The following is a 20197-nucleotide window of genomic DNA, read 5'->3' as shown; positions in this document are numbered from 1 at the left end:
CTTTCCTCCCAAAAAAGTTAACTACTGGTCTCCTGATTCAGTAAGATGTTTGTCATAAAATCATATAAACATAGGGCTGGGCGAGACCCCAGGTCATCCAATTCAACCTACCTGAGGGAAGACTATCTCTACCTAACCCATCCCAGAAAAATGTGAATGTACCCTCCCCTAAAAACTTCCATTCCACAACCTCATTAAATAATCTTTTCTAGCATGTAATTACCCTCATAGCTAGAGAACACTTTCTTCACGTACAAGAAAAACCCTCCCTCCTTGCAATTTTAATCTGTTACCTCTTGTTCTGTCCCATATGCACAATAAGTACAATTGATGGCCATCGTCTTTATAACAACCCATTTCATATTTGAGGATTTAGCAACTCACTACTCTTTTTTTTTCTTCAGTAAACTAAATAATTCCAATTCTGTTAATCTTTCCATCGATGTCATGTTTATTTTAGATTTCTTATAATTTTTGTTCCTCTTCTCTGCTCTCTCCAATTAACCAACAGCCTTCTTTAAAGTATGATGTCCAAAACCAGTCACAGGTGAGATCTCAACAGCACTTTCCCATGACTTTTATAGAACACTGATCAGTGTAGGCCAATATATACTGATAAATTTGGAACAATATTTCATTGTTGCCACATATACAGTTGCAGTCCTCTATGACCACCTTTCCTGAACTATTGAAGATTTGTACATTTCATTGTTTCTTCTGAAATGCAGTATTTTGCATTTTTCCTTATTGATATGGCATTTAAAGCTCTGTTACTACTCCAGACCAGCCTATTGCAGAGCCCTACCAGTCCTTGAAACCAATCATACAGTGTATGTCATTCCATCAGTTCAGGATCATTAAATCTGCTTAACCTACTTTTGGTTTCATTATTACAAGCTACCTAATTTCCTTGTAGATCAAAACTATCAAAACGTCTCTCACTATTTATTGAGTACAGGAGGAAGAAGAGATAATTTATTTCTGTGATTCAGTGGTACACATTTCTTCAAAAACATTTAAATCCTAAGTGATGAAGTCCTCATCAAACCCCTTTATCCAAGAATATGCATACAAAAATGTTCCATGTGTCTGGATTATTTGGAGTTAAAGGGCTTGTTTACATTAGAGCAGCTACATCAATGTAACTGAATCAACTGAGCTGAACAAACCTTTAAAGTACACACTCTCAAATGAATTCAGTGCATATTGTTAAATTACCAAAATAAGAGAGACTCAATACAAAAATTAAAATGATTGAAATACCTTTTCATTACGATTCTGGACTACGTTCGCTAGATTTCTTTTTAAACTGGTGCAATTCCCTTGATATGCATCAGGGAACTCAGTAGCTAATTCAGCCACCTGACAACTAACCCCATTTCTTTTTAGCCTTAGTGTTAATTTTTCCGTGTGTGTCTATCACTGCATCTATCTATTTTTTTACTTCTTTTTGTCAGTCCCAATGCTCACCTAGAATGAATAAATGGTTCTTCCATTTCAATACTTGTACGCTGCTGGATAAATCCCATTAGAAAAGTGCTTGGCTTTGACAACAGACATTACTGCAACTGGTGCTACTTCTCTCTGACTTACACAGGATATCGAAGTCTCCTCTATCCAGACTTTTATTGAGGTAGAGAAGCCCTGTTTTTTCTTTGATTTGAAACCACTGATTTTCATGTGTCCCAATTCGATGAATAAGGATACGCTGACACAGCTGAAAGTGCACCTCCTCCCCATGAAAATCCTGCAAGGCATGGATGTGCAGTAGCGGTGTCCCTGCAGGCTGATCTATGTAGACATTTTCAGAGTATTCTCTCCTGGGAAAGTAAAGACCCAAGGAAACTGCAAAGAAAACCAAACAACAGGAGAGCTGTTAAAACAGAATGAATTTAGGGTCAATATTCATATTGACCCTAAAAAGTCATATTCTTTAAAAATTAATTGCTAAAGAACTAGAAACTTCATTTAGGATGTGCATGGGGGGCACAATCATATAATCAGATCCTGAAGTGATGTAAACGAGCATAGTTTTATTGAGGTCATTGGAGCTATGTCAGCAAAAATCTACTCCATAATGCATGTTCAAAATATGAAAGCCTTTAAAGGAAGCCAATTTGCTTTGTTGTAAACAAGGCAATAGATAAAGCAGAGAGTTTAATGGATCCTTTCTTGCTGAACTTTAGATAAATTCACATCTGCAACTCCCAGTTGCTTTTCCATTATCACAAAAACATTATTATTCAGAGAAGAAAACATTTATTATGACATCTCATACAGGAAATAGAGTTAAATAAGGAATTTCAGGATATATTGCCCTCAGTTGAATCTCTGTTTCCAGTCACACAGTACAAATGCTCTCAATTTCTATCCAAGGAAAAAATATCTATATGCAATGGCCTTCACATTAATCTTTTTTAAAAAAGAAATATTCTTGTGGACAATTACTTTTCTCTCCCTGATAAAAACACAAAATAAAAAACCCCAACCCACATCAGCTGATGCTTCCCTAAATGGTAAGATCCATACAAAGATGTAAGGAGAACTCAGAACTGATTTAATCAATTAAGTCAAGGACAAGTTAATTTAATCTGGGTGTAACGGATCCATTTTTTCTTTATGCTATTTATTTCTTCTCCCTGATTGTAGACATTAATTAGGATATAATTTTCCCTTATTCCCTGGAGCTTCAATTGATCTCATATGACCACATCACCTTGAGCTTTGGTTATCAATTCCCATCCCACTCCAATGTTTTTCAAAAATGTTACTGGAGAAAAATGTCATGTACAGCGAACAGTTGATAAAGTTGAGAATAAAGCTACTGAACATGTTACAAAAAACTATATTTGTAGTTTACTTTGCTAAAGCCATCCAAGAAATGTGGACAATGCCCTGGAATATACTAGTCATCACAAAGTCACTGCTTGAGGCTTCAGATACATGCTGTTAAGATGGTGTGGCAGGGTACTGTGTGTGCCTGCCACTTTAAGGGCCTGGAACTGGCAGCCACCAGGTGCCTGATGAGGGCAGCCATTTTGGAGTCAAGGGCTGTCTATATAAACAGGGCAGTTTGGCTGCTGGAGGCAGGCAACAACAATGGTTGGCCGGAGGGCTGCTGAGATCATCTGGAGGTAAGGGAGGAGCTGTAGGGGATAGTCAGGAGGCTCCTGGTCCTGGGCATGACCTAAAACTGCACCCTGCTGGGAGTGGGTGGCCTGGTGGGGCTCTCAGTGGCACAGGAGCCCCCAGGAAATGCCAGGCCAGTTACCACCCTAAAGGCGGGCTGGGGCGCCTTAACCCCTAGCCCCCACCACCGGGTGGATAACCCCGTTTGTGTGAAGGGCCCAGAGGGCAGACCCTGGGAGGGAGTGAGAGGCTTGAGACCTGACCCGAGAGAGTACCCTCAACTGGCCCATGCTGGGGCCAGGACCAAGACGGTCAAAAGAGCCAGGGGCTCACCGCGAGGGACACCCAAGATCCAGGGGCCTGGGGTCCTGACTGGTTTGGAGGTGGGCCAGGGCTGGTAGCCAGAGGTCCTGGGGGGACCACACCCAAGAGGGGAAAATAGTTTCGGGGGGCTAGGTAGCCTGAATGAAGGTGGAGAGGCCGCCTAAATGGAGGGATCGCGGAGGGGTCCTGTTAGGAGGATTCTGGGGCCCAGTGTGGGGGCCGGTGATGATGTGAACATCAAGATGCCATCTGTGAGGCTTGGGCTGTGGTATAGGGGAGGAAAGGAGCCGCAGAGAGCGCCCCTTGGCATCGGGGCACCAAAATGGGTAGCCTCCTGCTTAATTGACATCAATTAATTAATCAATTAACATCAAGGCGTGGCAGGTGAGAAGGCGGGTGGTTGGCCCAAGAAAAGGTGGGCGGGCCACGGAGATTGACCCAAGTAGGCCCCCTGTTACAGATGGCTTACCATCTGAAGACCATACACACACGGTAGGACTTTCAGAAGCACTCAGTATTGGCCTATATCTGCTCTCACTGCATCCTGCTGAAAAACTTCCACTGACTTCACTGGGAACATAGCATAAAGGGCCAACATGGAATTGCTTTAAAAAAAAAAAATCACACCTATGACTTGTCATGTAATGCATCAGTACTGAAACACTGGAACATTTCAAAAACATCCAATTTTATCTACATTAGTAATGCATTCTAGTCACTACAGAGGAACATAACGTTTGCATTCTGCAGAATGCTGAGCCATTTTATTTCATCTGATTAATCAAAAGGTTGGAAACATCACGTACAATGGAGACACGAAAAAAGTAACTTCCTATCCATTACTGGCATAAACCCAACTTAGCTCAAAAGGCTAGATTTCTCTGGAATGGATGATGGTCTCACAAAACAAGTAAAAGAGGAACAAGCTACCAAAACGTATTCATATATCAGTAAAATAGCAACAAGATAAAACATCTGGCATTTTCATATTATATGTACCCCATGTTATGTGACAAGAGGGAAAAGAAGAGTATAGTTTCATAGTTTGTAGGGTCGGAACGGATCTTGACAGATCATCAAGTCCAACCCCCTGCCATGGTAGGAAAGAGTACTGGGGTCAAACAACCCCGGCAAGGTGTTCATCCAGCCTGCTTTTAAAGACCCCCAGGGTATGAGCCAGTACCACTTCTCTTGGAAGTTGGTTCCAGATCCTAGCCACCCTGACTGTGCGCCTTCCGATGTCTAGTCTAAATCTACCCTCTGCCAGCTTGTGACCATTATTTCTAGTCACTCCTGGTAGTGCTTGGGGGAACAGGGACTCCCCCAATGCCTGCTGGTCTCCCCTGACTAGTTTGTAACAGGCCACTAGATCCCCCCTCAGCCTTCTCTTGTGGAGGCTGAACAGGTTTGTCACAACCCAAAGTTGTGATTTTTGTTTTGTGTGTGCTTTGGCACTGCTAAATTATTTTCCCGCCAAATTTGTAGCTTTCTTTGCAGTGTGCATTTCTTTTTGCATCTGAGAAATGCTCGTTGCAAAGAGTTCCCGCCATTTGTATTAGAATTTGAGCCACATTATTGGCTAGTTCTAAATTATGCAAACGTGGTGGCTAGTGATTGGCTTGCTAGCCGTATAAAAAGCTTGAGTGGTTTCCGCCCAAGTTGGAGGACTCCACGAACACCAGGAGGAGGGATCTTCACACTGTATGAAGATCTCTAAGCGCTGCGGAGCCTATCGGACCCAGCGTATTTCAAGAAGGCAACAGGGGTCTGATCAGCCTCTAGCCTCTCCCCGTCGCTGTTCGCAATCCTCGATGTATCCCTCTCCCTGCGCGCAAAAAGGATCCACGGAGCCTAGCAAACTTCGTGTAAGTCTATTCAGAACTCTCTACTTCGAGTAGTTTCTTCGGTTGGCGCGATGGGCTCACGGTTTAGAGCCTCCAACCGGATGGGCTAGAAGAATGTTCACGGGAAGGAACTCGAATCCGCCTCTCTTCTTTTCTATCTGTAACCGCAACTCAAGCAAGTTTTCCTGCCTACACCGCGACCATCTTCGGTGTAAGTAAACAATCTTTAAATCAACCACTAAGCGTCCGTGACTAATTCTAGCTCGCCACCAGTTTTCTCCGACCTCGCGTGCCCAGGCTGCTGGCCACAGCCCACGTGCGCAAAAGGGCCCTGGATCGCTCCCGGCCCGCACATGGCGACGAGGATGGGATCAGGAGAGAACACGCTAGAGCTGGAATTAGTTAAGAATTGCCCTTGGCACGATAACAAACGCCAAGTGAAAAGTTTTGAGGAGCTGGAGTCGCATATCGCTTACCACCAGGAGGGTGGAACGGGTGAGAAATTTATCAGCGGACGCCTTTCGCTGAAGGGAGAAGAGGGAACCTCCGAAGACGGAGCCCCAAGAGAGAGAGAAGTGTATTTGCTCCCTGCGGCGTTCGGGTCTATAATGAGCGACGAGCAGGTCCTGTTCAGGCCCCTCGATACTGTGTCCCTCGCCAGAGTCAATCCGGCGGGTGAAGCGAACCCAACCCTCACCCGGAAGTGTGCCCGATGCCTACGATATGCTTGGGAGAGTGAAGAGCCGGTGCCGATCGGCCGGTTCCCTCCCCTCATGGCATCTAGATTAAGGGGTCGCGAGCTTCCATCCGAGCTCCGCGAAGATCTGGAGACGGAGGAACGCGCCGCAGATGAGAGGGTGGCCCCGCAGTATGACAAGGGGGGAGAATTAAGTGCAACTTTTCGTACGATCACTAATTTAATGAATAAGAATTTAAGTTTGAAAGCCCAGCTGCAGATGGCTATTCAGGCGGTCAAAGAAGCGGCTGAGAAAAGGGATCCTGAAACGCCAGCCCAAGATGGCGCCGGGCAAGAGGGAGACCGCGGGGAAGAACCGGAAAAGAAGGGTGGAGCTTCGGAAGAACCCGCAAGAGTTCGGTCAGCAACTCCGCCCATCGACGCAGCGTCGTCTCTGGCAACCCTGCCTAGCGACACAGCAACGCCTCTGCCGACCACGCCTTCTTGCCGACGAAAAAGAGAGTCAAGCGGAGGAGTGCATCCGCCCCTCCTGCCTGAAGCAGTAACAGCAGCAATGACTCCCGCAGCGGCAGTTCAGCCTATAACAACATCAACTCCCGAAAGAGCAGCTTGCCCTACAACAACGACTAATTGAATTGCTACTGCCTATTACGCTCGCACAAGAACTGAATTGCAGGGTCTATGCAGAGAATCAAGAATCCAGCCTGAAGAAACTCTGGCTGTATGGTTGGGACGTTTAGTCGTGGAACTTGGATCCATCCTGCTGAACCAGGAAGAAGCAAGCTTCCTAGTCAGACAAGCTTCATGGAGTAGAGGACATGCCACTGACATCGACATGATAGCGGTCAACGTTCACTGGCCTATTCCACTGCCAGCGCTTGTTGCAGGACTGATCGGTCAAAAAGCCCACGTATGGCATGAGGGACAGCCGGAACATACCGGCGCAGAACAACTCATGTTAGCAATCATCGGAGTATCGTACTGTGCCTGGAACCCCAGAGCATGTGCACTGGGACTGACATCACTCCAGCGAATAAGACCATGGCCTCACCGTCATCTACGAGATCCTGGAACCGTTCCAGTAACCATTCACAGCCTAGATAGTTGTCTTGAGGTTTATGGGTGAAAGAACATCGTCGTCCTCCAGATTCTGCTTAACCCAATGGTGAACCAACCCGTGTGTAATCTCCTTCGTCAGTTATCACGACTGCGTATCCTGATGGAGCCAAGATTATCTCTTGATCAGGACTGTCGACACCCGACCAAACTTCAAGGCACCAGACATCGTGAATCCGATCTTCCATCGTTGCCACAGAGAACCCCAGAAGAGTGATACATGTTTGGATTTCTCCTACAGTGTTCTGGACTCAATAAGCGGCAGCTTTGGATTTTAGGGGACGCAGGTCAATGGCAATTGGCCTATGAATTAGGTTTCCGTTATCTAGAAGAGCTAGACGACGGCTCCTCAACGATTTCATCTAGTTGAGTGTCCATATAGAAATAATAGTAAAGTTTCATGAAAATTTTGTGAATGTATTGGGATACGTTAACCTATTTTTTTTGAGAGCCTTTTGTTTACAAATCCAGAATTCAGAGTGCGTGGTGAAGAGAAGCCCTGAGAAGGATAACATCATCGGAAGAAGTGAGGGCCTGACGTACGACTTCGCCATAACGCCCACTGAAGCCCTGATCATGCAGTTTTTATTATGAATCTGATTATGTGTTTATGTTGATTATTGTTTATTGATTATTATGTAACTCAATCCCAGGACAGCGAATTTTATGTTTGTTTGTTTGTTTGTTCGTTTGACGATTCATGACAAAGCTCTAGATCACTTGAATGACATGTGTACAGCATAATTTAGCTGTGCCTTCAGCAAGGGGGGATGTCACAACCCAAAGTTGTGATTTTTGTTTTGTGTGTGCTTTGGCACTGCTAAATTATTTTCCCGCCAAATTTGTAGCTTTCTTTGCAGTGTGCATTTTTTTGCATCTGAGAAATGCTCGTTGCAAAGAGTTCCCGCCATTTGTATTAGAATTCCAGCCACGTTATTGGCTAGTTCTAAATTATGCACACGTGGCGGCTAGTGATTGGCTTGCTAGCCGTATAAAAAGCTTGAGTGGTTTCCGCCCAAGTTGGAGGACTCCACGAACACCAGGAGGAGGGATCTTCACGCTGTGTGAAGATCTCTAAGCGCTGCGGAGCCTATCAGACCCAGCGTATTTCAAGAAGGCAACAGGGGTCTGATCAGCCTCTAGCCTCTCCCCGTCGCTGTTCGCAATCCTCGACGTATCCCTCTCCCTGTGCGCAAAAAGGATCCACGGAGCCTAGCAAACTTCGTGTGAGTCTATTCAGAGCTCTCTACTTCGAGTACTTTCTTCGGTTGGCGCGACGGGCTCGCGGTTTAGAGCCTCCAACCGGATGGGCTAGAAGAATGTTCACGGGAAGGAACTCTAGTCCGCCTCTCTTCTTTTCTATCTGTAACTGCAACTCAAGCAAGTTTTCCTGCCTACACCGCGACCATCTTCGGTGTAAGTAAACAATCTTTAAATCAACCGCTAAGCATCTGTGACTAATTCTAGCTCGCCACCGGCTTTCTCCGACCCCGCGTGCCCGGGCTGCTGGCCACAGCCTGCGTGCGCAAAAGGGCCCTGGATCGCTCCCGGCCCGCACAAGGTTCAGGTCCCTTAGCCTCTCCTCGTAGGGCCTGCCCTGCTGCCCCCTGATCATGCGGGTGGCCCTCCTCTGGACCCTCTCCATGCTGTCCACATTCCTCCTGAAGTGTGGCCTGACCCGTGCCGCATAGAGGGGGAGGATCACCTCCCTGGACCTGCTTGAGATGCATCTGTGGATGCATGACCTCTTCATTATCTGATATTGTTTTACCCTGTACCCTATTCCAAACCTACTCTTTGTAACCAATAAAGTTCTACTCTGTACCTAGCATGGGAGACTTATTGAGAGAGGGTCTAGATTATGCCTTGGGGTCCCCTTGGTTCGGCTGACTAAGGGAGACCACTATTTCTGCTTCAGACTAAGGGAAGCACCCCAAGTTCTTGCAGTGGGCTGAGTACCCTCAAAGACTGCAAGGCCTGTGCTTCCCAGGGGGCACAAGGCCAAGATCAGTCCAGACCCTGGTTGGTGGTGGTGGCGTTACCCCCAGGCTTGTAGGTGTGCTTTAGGAAGGGGGTCGGCCAGATGCAAGATACCCCCAGGGAGGCACTCGGAGCCTGGAAAGTGGTTGGGCACAGTGAGGCAGGTGGATCAATGCAGGAACACCCCCTACTGGCCCACCACAGATCTAGCATTTAAATAAATAGGAGTTGAGATAGTTAAGATCAAAACTAATGGTTAAGGTGCTAACCCTAAGGATCTAAAAGCAACAGAATATTTTATAACTTTTAAAATGCTTCATGGGCACCATTTCACTATAGCATCTATCAATATAAAATACTCACAAGCAATGTAGCTACTTTGCTGCTTTGAAAAGAATCTATACTTTATATTTACTTTAAGCTACAAAATGCTGCAATTCTTCCAAGCTCTAATATTCTAGAACCAATCAGACAGCACAGAAAGCATTACAAGTTCTGATGGATTGGCAATATAATACAGTAATAGCATATCAGCAACACGTACATGAGAAAAGAGATAATATTTAAACTGATGCAATGTTAATGAATAATATCTCTATATAGGAAATAAATTTAGTAGTATAGTACTATTCCAGCTCAAGGAGAAGAAAAAATTTTAACTGAGGACAGAGAAACAAGGTCTGCATTTTTAAACTTTGGATATAAACAGAATTTTTAAAATAAGACAATTTGGAAATGCATCATTTTTTACGTGATTTAGGAAGGAAATAAAAATGCCTCTTCTCTCTTGACAATTGACACAAGTATGAGTTAACTTCCATTCTGGATGACTCGTTATCAAGAAAATTATTTTTCTGAAGCCCTTGATGAATCAATTTCAAATCCAGGCCAGAAGGAAACACTGCAAGCATAGAAATCATAGAAAATTAGGGTTGGACAGGACCCCAGGAGGTCATCTAGTTCATTCCCCTGCTCAAAGCAGGACCATCCCAGTCAAAGCTTTGTTTAGCTCAGTCTTGAAAACCTCCAAGGATGGAACTTCCACCACCTATCTGGGTAACCTGTTCCAGTGTTTTACTATCCTCCTAGTGAGAAAATTCTTCTACTATCTAACCTAAACTTCCTTTGCTACAACTTGAGACCATTGCTCCTTGTTGTCATCTGCCACCACTGGGAATAGTCCAGCTCCATCTGCTTTCGAACCCCACTTCAGGTAGTTGAAGGCTGCTATTAAGTCCCCACTCCTCTTCTCTTCTCCACGCTAAATAAGCTTAGTTCCCTCAGCTTCTTCTCATAAGTCATGTGCCCCAGCTACCTTACCATTTTTGTTGCTCTCCACTGGACTCTCTCCAATTTGTCCACATCCTTTCTATAGTGGAGGCCCCAAAACTGAACACAGTACTCCAGATGGGGCCTCACCAGTGCTGAATAGAGAAGAATAATCCTTCCCTTGAGCTGCTGGCAATGCTCCTGCTAATGTAGCCCAGAATGCCATTAGCCTTCTTGGCAACAAGGGCACACTGTTGACTCATATTCAGCTTATTTTCCATTGTAACCCCCAGTTCTCTTTCTGCATAGCTGCTGCTCAGCCAGTCAGTTCCCAGACTGTACCAGTGCCTAGGATGGCTCCACCCTAAGTGCAGGACTTTGCACTTGTCCTTATTGAACCCCATGAGATTTCTTTTGGTCCAATCCTCCAATTTATCTAGGTCTCTCTGAATTGTACCCCTAGCCTCCAGTGTATCTACAATTCACCCCAGCTTGGTGTCATCTGCAAACTTGCTGAGGGTGCACCCTATGTTGTCTACCAAGTCATTGATGAAGACATTGAACAAAACCGGCCCCAGGACTGACCCCTGGAGCACTCCCACTTCATACCAGCTGCCAAACATATATCAAGCCATTGATTACTACCCTCTGAGCCCTATGATCCAGCCAGTTTTCTGTCCACTGTACAATCCATTCATCAAGCCAGTACTTGCTTATCTTGCCCACGAGAATGTTGTCACAGACTATATCAAAAGCCTTGCTAAAATCAAGCTACATCACATCCACTGCTTTCCCTGCATCCACAGAGCCAGTCATCTCATCACAGGAGGCAATTAGGCTGGTCAGGCATAACTTGCCCCTGGTGAATCCATGCTCACTGTTCCTAATCACCTTCTTCTCCTCCAAGTGCTTAAAAAATTGATTCTTTGAGGATTCACTCCATGATTTTTCCAGGGACTGAGGTGAGGTTCACTGATCTATAGTTCCCTGGATCCTCCATTTTCCCTTTCTTAAATAGGGGCACTATATTTGCCCTTTTTCAATCATTCCAGACCTCTTCTGATCACCATGAGTTTTCAAAGATGACGGCCAGCAGCTCTGCAATCACATCAGCCAACTCCCTCAGCACCCTTGGGTGCATACTGTCTGGCCCCATGGACTAGTATATACTATTTATAAATAGTCCCTAACTTGTTCTTTTGCCACTGTTTGCTGCTCACCTCCTCCCCAAACTGTGATGCCAGGTGCAGTAGTCTGGGAGCTGACCTTTCCTGTGAAGACTGAGATGAAAAAGGCATTGAGTACTTTAGGCTTTTCTGCATCCTCTGTCACTAGGTTGCGTTCCCTATTCAGTAAGGGATCCACACTTCGGCTGAGATGAGACACCAGGGAGAGGACCCAGGTATCCACAGGGGAGCAGCCACAGAAGGACCAAGGGGTACAGATCTAACTGCATCCCCATCTGTGCAAAGCCTCACCAGCAGGTATACCCAGGGCCACCAGGACAGGACCTGGACAGCCCCAGGAACATCACTGGGACCCATCCCAGGAAAATACCCCCCTGACAGCTCACTGATCCAGGCCACGGTATTTGAGTGGTTGTGGCCCCCAAATTCCCCAGCAGGCAAGCAGCAGGACCCCAAGGGTCACCAGGACATGAGAAAATGGCCTTCAGGACATTATAGCACTTGGTCAGTTGCCAGCTGACCCAGGGAATCAACTCCCACTGGGCACCCACAATGTGGGATCATGTGAGAGTTGTACAAGTCGTGCCACACATGGTACAGTGTGCTGATGAAAAGAGTCCGGTGCAGTGAGCATCATTGCCCTGCTCACTTGCTCCAACTACGTGATTTCAGTTTGAGTTTATTTATCAGTTTGCTGGTCAGGCATGCCATAACCACACTCTTATCTAGAACTAAAGGCAGGCCTTCTGTGGGAGTAGACGGTGCCTGCAATACCATCAAAACCAAGCCAGACCACCCAAGTGGACAGGGTTGAGGTGTAGGGGAGGAGGAGCCTCATAGAAGAAGCACCAGCTGAGGAGTCCAGGGTCACAGAAAAACAGAGGGCAACACCTTCCAGTAGAAACTCAGGTAACGTCAAGTCATGGCAGGTGACTTTTTTTTTTTACATGACATGCAACTCCTGCTCCTCTTATTCCCTGTCTGTCCTTCCTGAACAGTTTATACCATCCATGACAGTGCTCCAGTCATGCGAGCTCCCACCAAGTCTCTGTTTTTCCAATCACATCATAGTTCCGTGAGTCTGCAAGAACTTCTAATTCTTCCTGCTTGTTTCGCAGGCTCTGTGCATTTGTGTACAGGCACCTAAGATTGCCCTGATTTCTCAAGAAGAATGAGAACACTTTCCCTGTTGCCCCTTCTGCTTGCTCTTCCTCCAGGTCACCCACTCCCTCACTTACCTCAGGGCTTTGGTCTCCATCCCCTGGCAAACCTAATTTAAAGCCCTCCTCACTAGCTTAGCAAGCCTGTCTGTGAAGATGCTCTTCCTTCTCTTTGTCAGGTGGATCCCACCTCTTCCTAGCAATTCTTCAAACATCATCCTGTGGTCCAAGAAACCAAAGCCCTGCTGACAACACCACCTACACAGCCATGCACTTATCTGCAGAATGTACCCACTCCTGCAGGGCCCATTCCCTTGACCAGAAGGATCAAAGAGAACACTTCCTGAACCCCTGTCACCCTTGCACCCAGAGCCTTGTAATCACTTTTGATCTGCTCAGGGTCTCCCTTGGCAGTATCATTGGTGCCCACATGGATCAGCACAATAGGGCTGTAGTTGGAGGGCCTGATGAGTCTTGGTAATCCTTCTGCGACATCTTGGATACAGGCTCTAGGCAAACATCAGACTTCCCAAGACAACAGGTCAGGTCAGCAGATGGATCCCTCCATCCCCTGCAGAAGGGAGTCTCCAACCACCACCATCCAGAACTTCTTCTTGGTGGTGGTTGTCTCAATCCTTCCTACCTTGGAGAGGCGTGGCCTGTCTTCTTCCACCAATGGAACATGCTCCTTGCCCTCTGTTGCTAGGGTTTCATACCTATTCTCCAGACAAACCACTACAGGTGGAGATGAAGATTTCTGTTTGCTGCCAGGTCACAAGCTTCCAGCTTCCAGCTTCCACCTTCCTGGGAGTCCACGTCCTTTCCCTTCTCTAGTGCTGCCTCTGACAGTTCTTCCTCCACAGTCCCAGAGCTCTCCTTCAGCATCAATTCAATTCATTAAGGATTCTGGCTGAAAGCCATATTCCCAAAAACAACATAACAGACATACAACCATAATATAAATTTAAACAAAAATAACAGAAATGCAAATATAATAATGAAATAGGGCCAAGTATTATAAAAACATTATTCCTACTCCTAGAATTAACATAATCAAGTACAAATATGGTGATAAATCAGATCATGCATCTATAAAAATGTGCATAGGTCCACAATTAACACAGTAAAAAACAACTATAATGATAACATTTATTGGTCATATTGACAGTAAAGGATGATTAAATTTGACCACTCCAGCCTTGAAAGCAAAAATTGCAAGACGGTTTACTAAATATGGATCTGTTTGCTGGAGAAGCCATATTCATTTCTCTCTATTTAAGAAGTATGTCAATTTCTGCAAGAACGGTGATAAATACTTTCTCATTATGTCATTATATACAAGACATTCTAAGACATAATGAATAGTGTCTTCCAAAACTCCTAGACAGGCTGGGCAACATCTCTTAGTCCTTGTAATGGAAAGTCTACATCCAGCCAAAACAGCTGTGGGTATCTGTTCAGTCCTGAGTCTAGTCAAAGAGGTTCACCATTTATTGTTGAGATCCAGCTGTAAATACCCTTCTCCCCCTGTGGCAGGGCACTGTTGGTGCCTGCCACTTTTAGGCCTAGGCCAGGGAGATGGCAGGTGTCTGTGCCATTTAATGCCCAGCTCTCTCTGTGTTGGGGGGTGGGGGGGAGGGGAGCAGTTTGAGACCAGCCAGCAGGAGAACAACATCTCCCTGCTGAGCTTCTTGGGCCAGGAACAACTTGGAGGTATATGGGCTGGGGCTATGGGATGAAAGAGGCCCCAGGGCCTGGGCATGACCTAAAACTGCACCCTGCCAGGGTAGAGAGGCCTGGTGGAACTGCTGGTGGTGCAGCGGCCCAGGAAGTGCCAGGACCATGAACCTCCATGGTGAACGGCAGATAGGGCACGCTTGATAATCTCCAGCCCCTGCACAGTCTTGGCTGGGGAAAGCCCAGGCCTGTGAGATCCTTGAGATGCCTGAGGCTCAGTTTGATCCAGTGGAGTTGTGAGGGAGAAGAGGCAAGCGGCTCAGACCTGACTGGATGGACCCTCCACTGGTCCATGCTGGGACTAGGACCCAAGGGAGGTGTCAAAAGTGCCAGTGACCCACTGCGAGTGATGCCCAGAGCAAGAGGCTCAGGATCCCAACTGACCTGAGGGTGGGGCCAGGGCCTAAGGAAGAGTCAAAGGTCCCAGAGACGGGACTACAGGCAGAGAGGGAGAAGGGTTACAGGAGAGCTTAGCTGCCTGGGATGTCATCTGGGAGGCATGGGCCCCAGTGAAGAGGAAGTTTTGGAGCTGGGGATATCAACCCTGGTCATCGGGGTCTTAAATGGGAAGTCTCCCGCCTGAGTAACATCATAATCATTTATCATCAAGGAGTGGCAAGAGAAAGAGGTGGGCGGTTAACCTAGAGACAGGTGGACAGGCCAACATCAAACCGGCCCCGGGAAACCCGCCCCCCTGATGCCCCTCCCCCCAATCTAATTTTCAAAGGATATATAGAGGGGCGATGCAAGTAGCTTTGGCCAGTGCAAAATCATTCTGCCTGGCAATATCTCAGAACCTCTGTAAAACCTGGACCTTTTCTATGGAGGAGAAGAGTCTTTCATTGTCTTTGACATTATGTCCCATCCCGAGAAATGCAAAAGTACAGGAAAGAAAAGCTAGCCAGGGGGATTACGAGAAGGGGGATTATTGATATCTTCTATATAGCACAATTTGAGCAAGCAAGATGGTAGGAGAGACAGGATTTAAAACCAGAATTCCACCATTCTAATAATAATATTAGTTAAAATGGAATCTAATCCTGTCTCTAATTCCAAGAAGGATACAGAAGTTGAAGAAGGAAGACCCAGAAGATCCCTGAGAAACTTATTTTGAGGTAGGTCTACATCATTACTGGCTGCATACCCATACTTCAGCGCCGTACAGGATCTGAGACTCAAGTTTGGCTTTATATGTTAATTAGCTTGGACTAATCATCCTGCTGTGGTCTCATAAAATTTCTTGATAGCCACTGCCGATTGGGCTGCCTTAGTTTTAACTAACTGAATGTAGTGTTTCCTTGATGGAAAAGCTGTAAACATCACACCCAAGTAACTATAGCTTTTTAACAATTTTGAGTTAGATTCCTCCACGTTCCATGGGTATTTCATCAAATGGCTTCCCCAAAACATTATTAGCATCAAATCAATGAACTGGTAGAGGATGCTTCAGAGCCTCACCACCTCCTCCTGCAGCTCTCTTGTTTGTACCAGGAGGCACTGCTCACACCGCAGGCACTCCCTGACCTGGCAGTCACCATAAAGAACCTACAAGCTGCAGTCCCCACAGCACCAAACCCGGACCTGAGTGTAAGCCTTGATGGTGAGTGGTCCTGCCTGGACAGAAACCTCACAGGTGCAAACAAAGGCAGTGGCAGTGGCTCTGGCACTGCAACATCCTCCAGCCATTTCTTTGGGTCTCTTAATCTGCCTCTTCTCTCTGACTGCCCTTCTTCCAACCATACCTTCCCTAGCAAACTCACCAAGTCCAGTAATCTAACCTGACCTTCTGCATATTGCAGCCCAAAGAACTTCACCTAGTAATTTCTGCATCAAGCTCAACTCTTGTTTGAGGTATAACATGTATTTGTGAGAGATGCACAGGTTTAATTTAAAGGTTTCAACTGATAGATAATTCAAAGCCCCTGAGGGTAAATCTTTCTGAGTGCCTGGATTACCTGCACAGTTAAAAATGTATGCATTATTTCCACTCTGAAGGTGTTTACCTTCAGCTTCTAATCAGTGAATACTGTTATATCTTTTCTACTGCCTGAGTGAATTTCTAGACCTTAATAAGGTACTTCTTAAAAAATGAATTGGGCTAGCAGGGATTAAAAATTGAGTTGGGTATGAAATTAATAGAAAAACATAATTCTCAACAATATGAAGAGTGGAACAAGGGTTGCTTTTCCTTCAGCCTATTATACATAGGCATAGAAAAACCCAATTTTTATTTTTTTAATAATTTTGACAAATAATATTTAAGCATTTATTTAGATTTTTATCAATTTAAATTTTTAGGATTGAGCAAAATTAGGAGTGAAGGGGCGGACAATTTATTAATTAATGACTAACATAACTACCGTAGTTATGTTACAGGGAGAAGTTATGTTACCGTAGTTATGTTACCGTAGCTCTGCCACCAGCTGAGCAGCAGAGCTGCCATCAGTCCTGGCTCTGCTATCCTGTAGTTCCCTTACCTGCTTTGTCCCTTTCTCTTCCTTTGCTCTCAGTCCCCTGAGGTTTCTGGAGAGTTGCAGTACAAGCTACAGTCATCATGGCGCTCCATCAGCCATCACTTTTCTTACGTCCCCTTTCTATAAGGTTCAGTTGTTGCTGATTGATATTTTTCATCAATCTGAGAGTGTGAGGTGAAATTGACATTTATCAATGTTTACTGATAAAAATCAAATTCTGCTATGCCTATATATATGGCACAACAATGTCCCCTACCAATATTTGTTTAGCTGTCTTTCAGTATTTTTAGAGGATAGTATTACACCTCACAAGGAATACACCTTTCCCTCAGCCATAATGAACAATCCAAACTGAGAATGTACTGTATATCTTAGTGAAAAAGGCACATTTTAATGTAATTATAACTCTATCAGTTCTAACTCTAAAACCAGGATATTTGTTATGGATAGAAGATAATAATATTAGTAGACAAACATGGGAGTCTGCTATTAATAGTCAACCATTTGTGGCACAGCATCAGGTTTCAACAATCAATTAAGTGGGAGTTTTAGCTCTGAGCTCCTAACATAGTTACTTTTACAACTGACAATTGACTACTATATTCCATTACCAGTATTAACCTACCTGATTTTTCATTTATCAGAGCACAAGTGCATGTGGCCAGTATACACTGCCAATATTTTAAGTCAAGGAATTCCTGCAAATAATTCTTCCCTACCCACTTAAGATGTGCTCTTCTGGTCCTTGCAGAAGAGAGACATCAAAGCATCTACTTAAAATCCATGCTTTTTCATATCCAAAAACCAAGGAAGCCACTTGAAAAACAAAAGATAGTGGCATATGCTGGAAACATTTATACATTGTTTCTAAAGACTACAATGACACCATTGACTTGTATCTTGAAGCAAAGCCTTGTGGACAGTAGATACATAAGTTATCTTTCTGCCTTTTCTCTTCGCAAACATCTGCCAACCTGGCTCCTCAACAAAGTATCATCTTGCAAAAGATTTTGATAGGTCCCAAGGATAAGTGACCGACACGGTAATGATTTAACAAATCGGACAAATGCCGTACATATCAGGAAGGGCAACGTTCAACTGCAGGGCTGAGGGGCCAAGATGCTCATGCTCATTAAGAGAACAAAGGCTACCATACAGACTATTTGAAGTATTAAACACTTTGAAAGAGCTGTGTCATCTCTGAATTGGTTTACCATACAAGTAGTAACCCAATATCTACAGTACATGCCAGAGAACAGATTCATATTTTCCTTTTTTATTACTGCATGAAGAACAACAACAATGGCAGTTTCCACTGCTTGACCCTGTAACCATTAAGAAAAAAAGAGAAATATTGAGCTAAAAGAGTTAACTGGTGTCTCGTTGGAAACTTGATACTTACACCAGAGCGAAACAGAGTGAAAGGTGTTCAGTAGTAGAAACTGTGCTTAAAGAAAGGTTTCTACAGTGCAATATATCTGGAAACCCTTAGCTGGGCAGCACAAACTATAGAACTGGACAGCTCTGGATAACATGGGAGACAAGCCAAAATGTCTTGCAGACTCACTAATTAATGTAGCCTTCTATATATTCCTGTGTAGTTCCAGTGACAAGTTAAATCTGCCTTCCCTGAGCAAACCTGTGAATCATTACCACTATTGCAGGTGAACTTCTCCCTGTAAATATACAGTAACTGCTGCTGGCATATGGGTTCATTGCTAATGTTAATGCATAGGGCCTAACTGTATCTTAAAAACCCCTAACCAATACTACTTGCTTTATATGAATAGAAGTCAAAATGTACCATTATTTCATTGAGTACATTCTGTGGCATTACTGTGTCAGCAATAAATACAGATCAGTTTTAAAGCTACCATCGAGATGATTAATAGAAGAGCTCTTCTGTGAAATGCATAATGAACTAACCAGCTATGGCTGCAGAAGTGCGGAGCAAGAAGTTGTTATTTTTAAGCATGGTACCTTCAACTCAGTTGTACAAATTTAAGCAGATAAGATCTGGGCAGATTTTTAAGACTGACCTTGAAAATGAAATTTGTTTACATTGAAAAGCTGGCACTCTGAACTTCATAGAGTTTTTGGACTTTATAACTTGGGGCAGAAATATCTATGTTCACATTGGACTTTTAGGCCTGAGGCAGAATCAATCCAAGTTATAGGGTTTTCTGTAAATGGCACACTTTAGATTGGTAGTGAACAGAACTCACAGTCATCTTCTAGTCAGGGGGGGAAGGTATACACTGGTTTGGTGTGCTCCAATCACTTGTACTGGTAAAAGTGTAATGTCTGTACCTGGCCTTACAGAACTGGTTGATAGCTGGTAGAGGTTCACCTGTAGTACACATACAAAAGCTACATAAGTTAGGGTAAAAGTTATATAATTTATTCCAACATTAGCAATGTAAACAGAATCCATGTGTTCTATGCAGCATGATATTTTCACAGAGAATATGATTTTAGGAGGTGACAGTAAGCAGAAACAAACTGAATTTTATCAGTAGATGTTAAGAGTCATGAACCAAGAAGATGAAGTCAGAAAGGAAATACAGATGAAGATGAAGAACCCCCCTCTGCACCCGATGGACTCCGGGAACCTTCAATGACAGACCGCTCATAGATTTCATAGATATTAGGGCTGGAAGGGACCTCAGAAGATCTAGTCCAGCCCCCTGCCCCAGGGACAGGAAGTCAGCTGAGGTCATAGGATCCCAGCAAGATAAACATCCAGGTTTCTCTTGAAGGCATTCAAAAGTAGGTGCTTGAACCACCTCTGGTGGCAGGCCATTCCAGACCTTGGGGGCTCAGCCAGCAAAGAAGTTCTTCCTTATGTCTAGCCTGAAACGGTCTTGCAGGAGTTTATAACTGTTCAACCTTATCCCTTGGGGTGCTCTGGTGAACAAACGTTCCCTCGGATCCTGGTGAACACCCCTTATAAACTTATAGGTGGCCATCAGATCATGCCTGAGCCTGCGCTTTTCCAGGCTGAAGAGTCCTATAGCTCTCAGTCTCTTGTCGTAAGGTCTGTTTTCCTGACCTCTGATCAAGATCTCAAAGATCCGTGCCAGGGGCTAAGCTATGATGCAGGCCAGCTCCTTGAGTACTCTGGGGTGTAAATTGTCAGGGCCGGCTGACTTGAAGGTGTCCAGGCTCTCAAGCTGTTCCTTCATGAGGTCAGCACTGATGGAGAACAAGGAACCACCCTCACTTAGGCTTGCATATGTTTTGTTCTAATGGTTAACTCCAAGGCAGAGGGCAAGGAGGG

The 20197-nt window shown here is 44.9% G+C and overlaps 1 protein-coding gene across 1 annotated transcript in view; it reads right to left on the bottom strand.

Annotated features, from left to right (window-relative positions):
• Positions 1-20197, bottom strand: part of RET (ret proto-oncogene) — a 185612-nt gene that overhangs the window by 81462 nt on the left and 83953 nt on the right. Inside the window, exon 2 of the mRNA XM_019497207.2 lies at positions 1594-1845. Within this exon, the coding sequence (XP_019352752.1) occupies positions 1594-1845 (252 nt within the window). The remainder of the gene's footprint in view (positions 1-1593; positions 1846-20197) is intronic.

This window comes from Alligator mississippiensis, chromosome 6, assembly GCF_030867095.1.
Source record: "Alligator mississippiensis isolate rAllMis1 chromosome 6, rAllMis1, whole genome shotgun sequence".
Taxonomy (NCBI): domain Eukaryota; kingdom Metazoa; phylum Chordata; order Crocodylia; family Alligatoridae; genus Alligator; species Alligator mississippiensis.
This window is presented reverse-complemented; position numbering and strand designations above follow the sequence as displayed.